Genomic DNA, 6,259 nt, shown 5'->3' with positions numbered 1-6,259 from the left:
CCATCTTTCTCCTCCTTTTTTCTTTTTTCTTTTTTTTTTTAATATTTTGCTTTAAAAAAAAAATTAAGTAAAAAGTCAATTTTTGCTGCTGGCACTGTAGCTTGAATAGTGACGTTCTAGCTACAGTGCCGGCCCCGGCTATTGGCAAACGAGGCCATCGTGTTTACTGTCTGCAATTTGGTTTGTCCAATATGTTAAATATTTAGTTTATTGTACAAGATAAACTATTTTAGTGTATCTGAAAATAAATTATTACATTAACAATGATCATGTATTCCAATCGTTTTTTTATCTCTCTTATGCAGGGAAGGGAAGGAGATTTGTTACTTCCAAAAGTAAATTGAACGATGCATCCAATCATTTTAGGCAGTAACATAAGTAGGAAGTACTGGAAACTCAGAATAAGTCATTTTTTTGGGCAATGAAATAGAGGCCGATATTCAACCCATAATTTTGTGCAATGCTTGTTGGCTGCAAACACCAAACAAGACCAACTTTTGAGACGGAATTTGGGCCTTCAAAATAAGTGAGATTTGACATGTGAAATATTTAATTGAAAACAAAATTTAAGAGCCAGATAAAAAATGAAGCTTTTTTCTAAAATGTTTTTTTATTTTTTACTTTAAAAGCATTATTTCTCAACATAATTTCCAAACATGCTCTAAATTTTTATTTATCCTAAAAATTTAGACTAATAGAAAATGATAAATTTAATTAATATTCTAAAGATAAAATAAATAATGAACATATCTTTTAGATACAATTTGCAATAATCAATACAAGCTAAAATAATGGTTTATGTATTGTAGGGTAGTCCTCATGTGAATCCCCAGAACATCAAAGGTATAGTTGCCAGCTTTATCTATTGCTTTAGCACAATCAACCAAGCCAGTCTTTTGTCGAGCTTCGTTATTTAGTGCAAGCAGAAAAATCACAAAGAATTTGCATTGCTGTATATCGCCACCACATTAGTGAACACCGCAAGAATGATCATGAAAATAGATAAACTTTTGTCTGTCTTTGTTGCAATGCCATGAGAGTCCCTGAGGCATCAAATAAAGAGATCTAGTTAACAAAGTTGACAGATTTTGACTCAGCAGACAAAGGCTTTGTGATTTGCATTTATATATATACTCTTCAATGAAAAAAAAAACCCAAAAAAAAGTTCGTAAAAGGGAAAACAATAAATGGGATTTTCACAGCTCTGGCAAGAAAAGAGGGGAAAAAAATGTACTCACTTGAGAGTAATAGAAGCAGGAAAGATGAATCCAAGAAGAACTCCAACAGTTGCTCCACTGAATTGGAAAGCCACCCATATGTTGGGAATGAAGATTGCACCCAAGAGGACAATGACAGTGAGCCCCGCGCTGATCAATGCAAATCTTAAGTTGTCTGAAGCCAAAGGCCTTGCTGAAGGAAAAAGGAGGCCATCCAAGTTTAGACGCAGTGGATAGAAGATGATTGGGAAGATAAGTACAATGTGGCAGGCATAGCTAACACGAACAATATCATTGATCAGAGTGCCAAATGGGATGCCAAGATTGGAGTCAAAGTTGGAGAGTACGTCAGGAAGAGTTGAGTCTCCAAACAAGAGGAAGCCAAAGGAGCCTGTCATTAGGTACACTACTGCGCAAAGAGCAAGTGAAGTTCGGACTACTACTTGCATCCTCGAAGGCTTTTCAAGCTCGTTTTCTATGGTGTGAACTGCAAGTGTTGTACTTGTCAGAAAGAGAAACTGCAAAAGTTTAAAGTAGTGCTTCATATGCAGGTAATAATTTAGACATGGGATGCTTTCGATCTATCAGTGCTTCGAGTTGGGATATGTGGTGATTTAACTTGATATTAAAGCAAAGGTCTTGAATTTGAACATCGTTTCTGTCGATTCACATTATTTCACTTATTAAAGGTACATGATGAGGTTTTAATGGTTGGACAAGGACAGTGTTGTTCTGTTTTGAACATCATGCTTGGACAAGAATGCTGTGCATGCAAGAGGACTTGTGAGAGAGGAGATTATAAGCTTTCAAGCCTTTCATACCATTGAAGTGGCAGACATATGCGCAAACAACGGGAGGGACAGCAGTAAACAGATTGCAAAAGGCTGTCAAATCAGTGACGATAGGAAACCATCTGGGTGTCTCTATGCTTCCTTTGGCTAATTTGTAAGCCGTGATCCCAATGACAACAAGAAGAAACACAACAGCCAGTGCAATTGATATAGCAGAGGTATGTCTCAATGATTCTGCAGCATCCCAAAATATCATAAAAACCAAAAAAAGAAAGATATCATTTCCATATTGTTCAATTCATTAAGATGCATGAAGTCAAAACCAGGGCAGATATCAGAAAAATGCATAAAGCACAATTTCGTATTAAGCAAAACAAGCAGCAGGGAAAAGAGTGCTTACCGATGCGCTTTAAGCACATCAATGGGATAAAAACAGTTACAGTTAGTACTATGAGAACAAATGCACGCCCTGTCCACCAATGCTCTCCAAACCACTCTTCCAAAACACCTTCATGGTGAACCCCACTTGAGGTCGCTCCAGAAAGCAGATCCTCTGATTGACACATGATAAAAACAACTCCAGATGTTACACTATTATCGACAGTTTTGATCAAAAGTAAGCCTAATCTAACAATGGTTGAGGATAAACAAAACAACAACAACAAAAACACCCAAAGGGTTGGCTCGAGTGGTAAATCACTTGGCCTCGGTGCCTCATGACCCCTCTTGAGTACAAACAATTTTTTGAGACTACGCAAGCACTTTACATAACCCGTGGGAAGGGGGCGCTTTGCATGGTGCCCCGAAAATCTAGTCGGGCCCAATTATAAAAAATAAATATAAATAAATGGGAGTTGGGTAAGCTGAAGTTACACCGATTATAATCAAGTACAAGATGACACCACCAATGTTGTTGATGACTATAGTGGTCTGAAGCAGCATTTTCCCCATCACCCCAAAGGCATCCCCCATCACATCTCCATATGAAAATGCAGACCCTGGCTTGCTGAACCTCAACAACATTTCTATAGACGCCTCAGTCAAGAACGCTGCACATAGGATCAAAGCGACCCCAGGAACAAGCCCCAGAAGTTTCAAGGTCGCCGGCAGGCTCATAATTCCAGCACCAGCAATGGTGCATGACAAGTTGAACACGGACGCATGAAAGGAAGCTCCATCATACTTATCTAACTCGGCCTCATCTTGATTTCTTGGCAGTAAAGGGGCAACAAACTGTTTGTTCCTCTCTGACATTTTCACCTAGTATTTCACAAAGAGTTATAGTTAAATTAATTTAAAACTTCGAAAAAAGATTAGAATCCAGAGAACCTTTCTATATCAGCTAATTTATACAAAAAATAATTCTGGAAAAATAAGTTCAAAGTGAGCACCTTGGAGTTAAGCAAAATTGGTGCTTTAAATGAAAACACGCAAATACAAAAAACAAAGGGCTTGAATCTTGGTAAAGAATTTAGGTGCGTCGAAGTTCAGAACAGAAGAATGATGATACTAAGAGGCTAAGAGCCCCTTACAAGTTCTAAGACGAGAAAAAAGCCAGAAGCCCGTAATAAGAATAAAGAAAAAGAAAATTTGGTTGGTAGTCCTTTAAGAGCATAGACCACAAAATCAAGCAAATCTAAACTAGGGAGTTTTGATTAAGAAGTAGCTGGAGGCCTCAGCTGTCACTGGTGTAGATATGATAGATTCCCATTTGGCTGAAATGACTTCTAATTTGTCATAATGCAGCCATTGGGTGGTTACTTTTTACTTGATTAAGATTGGCACCGAACTTTAGTATTTAATGGTACAACAAAATTTTTAAGTAGTTTAGACATATATTAGAGCCTGAATTTGAATTTTTGTAATGAATAATTTTTACATATGTCTAATTAGTATTAGTCGTCTTGCATTTTCATTGATGCTATGGTGGAGCTAGGTTAGACTATAATTTCGTCGAACTTGAAAAAGCGCCTGCAGTTTTTACTGTTTAAACCCTTATTGTGTGACTCCCAACAGGTAAGTGCTACTATGGTCACACCCAGATAACAGATAATTACATAGTATAGCTTGAGATACTTATATTTTTTCCTTAAATCCAACATATCTATAGATTATAATTCACTACAACTCGTTTCTTCAAATTATCACTTTGTTCTGAGCAGCTGTCTTGAGTCAGATTTAGCTATTTGGCTGTTAAATGTGAATGAAAAATGCTGCCGGCTTCACGTACAACTCACATGTGATGGTTTCCGTCCCAACAGACAGCCAAATCTAATCCAACGTGTTATTCATAACAAAATGATAATTTAGGGGAATGAATTACATTGAGTCATAGTTTATTGGTGTAAATACAAATGAGTTATAAGTTTGAAAGGTAAAATGTAATTTACCCCAAGAATATATGTATATATATATAAGATAACAGGTTGCATCGGAGCAGTGGAGCTCGATCCATTTTGTCTTTGTCCTCGAATAATTAAACATGGAGTGGGTGTTTGACGGATTCCCACTCACTTGTCTGATTCTCTTTTTCTTTTTCTTTTTTTTTTATCCTCTTTTGGTTTGTGCAAGGACCAAATGGTCCAAATCCATAAAGCTCTACTCAAGTGCCTATTAGAATTAGAATACAAGGCCTAGTGTCTAGTGTCCCACTTATCGCTATGCTCAATTATGAATGGCAGGTATGCCGACCACAGAAAGAATTAATAAGGATAGAATGGGAACCTTTCTACAGCAATCCAGGAATTTGACTCATTCATGGGGTTGAGGTGACAATATCACATTGAATGTCGTTTCTGAAAAGCATGATGTTATGTTATCTCCTCGGTAGAGATAACTGCATGCATGATGCATCAGAATTTTCCAGACAATGAGGCAGAGACCATGAAAAAGGCACCTGGGATTAAATTAGAACAGAGCAATTTACCCGCATGTGAAACTGCAATCTCTTTCTCTTGTTTTTTTTCCCTTGTTGCTCTTTTTTGAGTTTGTGTTTTGAAAGCCAAATTTGCTGCCATTCTCCATTCACTCTTGCCCACACACCACTCCACCGTCTTCGGACAGAAACTTTCTATAAATTGGATCTTAGGATTTTTACCACTCAGCCTTTAAAAAGTGACATGTATTGTCTAAACATGTAAAAGCAAATACTTTTTTACTAATGCTATTAAAAAAAGTATGCAAGAAACACAGCTAAGAGATATATATTACTTTTTTAAAGGCTAGATTATAGGAGTTTCTACGACCCAATTTATAGGATTTCTATCCACCATCTTCATCCGCCTTTGCATTGTCTCCAAATTCTCTCTGCATGTACCACTATCCTTTTGGTCTCTGACTACAATTTCTCACCTACCTCCCTCTTCATTCCCCCTCTATTTCTCCATAATCAATGCCCTTTTTGTCTATGAAAATTGTTAGATTTTAATGGGTTCGATCCAATTGTGCTTAGTACTATCTTTCTTATTATGGTTTCCAAATTCTCTTGTCGCCGTTGTATGCGTCTTTCCAAGGCTACCCATCTTATTGACTGCCTAAAAAACCATTGGTTCCAACAACGCCTTTCTTAGCTTGGGTGCAAATAAGATATTGGGTCCGGCCATATTTGGGCCATTCCCATATTTGTTCATGTTTGTTAGGCCGACAATTTTGACACGATCCACGAACCTGATATGAACACGATACGAAATTATCAGATTTGGATTTACCCTTAACGAGTTTGGGTAATAAACGGGTTGACCCGATTGTTTTGCTCTTGGCGGGTCAACCCACGGGGTCACCCGTGTGTGACCCGCTAGACACATTTATTTTTATTTTTGGTTTACCCTTAACAGGTTTGGGTCATAAACGGGTCAATTAACCCATTTATGACCCAACTCGTCAATTTCATTTTTTTTTAAAAAAAAAAATCACTTTATAAACTAAACGGGTTAAGCGGGTCGTGTTGGGTGACTCGTAAAATTGTAGTGTCTGGGTTTGGTGGGGTCGGCCCGTTAGCTAAACGGGTCGCCGTTTTGCCACATTTATTTGTTGAGTAATTCTAAATGGCTTACTTGTGTCCTATTAAGAATGATGTGGCTATTAAAATCACTCTTAGATCAAAACTTAATAATGATCAATCACAAGCCCAATAGTGATTTTAATAGCCACATCATAGTATGACACAAATATGTCTCATAGAATTACTCCTATTTGTTAGAGCACTATTTTCAATATTTTATTTTGACTATTTTGGGGTCCCCCACCCCCTCC

The 6,259-nt window shown here is 37.4% G+C and overlaps 1 protein-coding gene across 1 annotated transcript; it reads right to left on the bottom strand.

The window, feature by feature from the left end:
- Positions 1 to 692: 692 nt before the first annotated feature.
- On the bottom strand, positions 693 to 3,614 carry LOC132180961 (amino acid transporter AVT6A-like). Its single transcript, XM_059593978.1, has 6 exons — positions 3,400 to 3,614; positions 2,884 to 3,268; positions 2,409 to 2,561; positions 2,039 to 2,242; positions 1,239 to 1,704; positions 693 to 1,043 (listed from the first exon to the last, which is right to left on the bottom strand). The coding sequence occupies exons 2-6, from the start codon at positions 3,260 to 3,262 to the stop codon at positions 932 to 934; spliced, it is 1,314 nt and encodes a 437-aa protein (XP_059449961.1). The 5' UTR covers positions 3,263 to 3,268; positions 3,400 to 3,614; the 3' UTR covers positions 693 to 931.
- Positions 3,615 to 6,259: the final 2,645 nt, after the last annotated feature.

The sequence above is a fragment of the Corylus avellana genome, chromosome ca5, assembly GCF_901000735.1.
Source record: "Corylus avellana chromosome ca5, CavTom2PMs-1.0".
NCBI classification, from domain to species: domain Eukaryota; kingdom Viridiplantae; phylum Streptophyta; class Magnoliopsida; order Fagales; family Betulaceae; genus Corylus; species Corylus avellana.
Note: the sequence above shows the minus strand (reverse complement) of the source record. Positions and strands in the feature narration are given on the sequence as shown.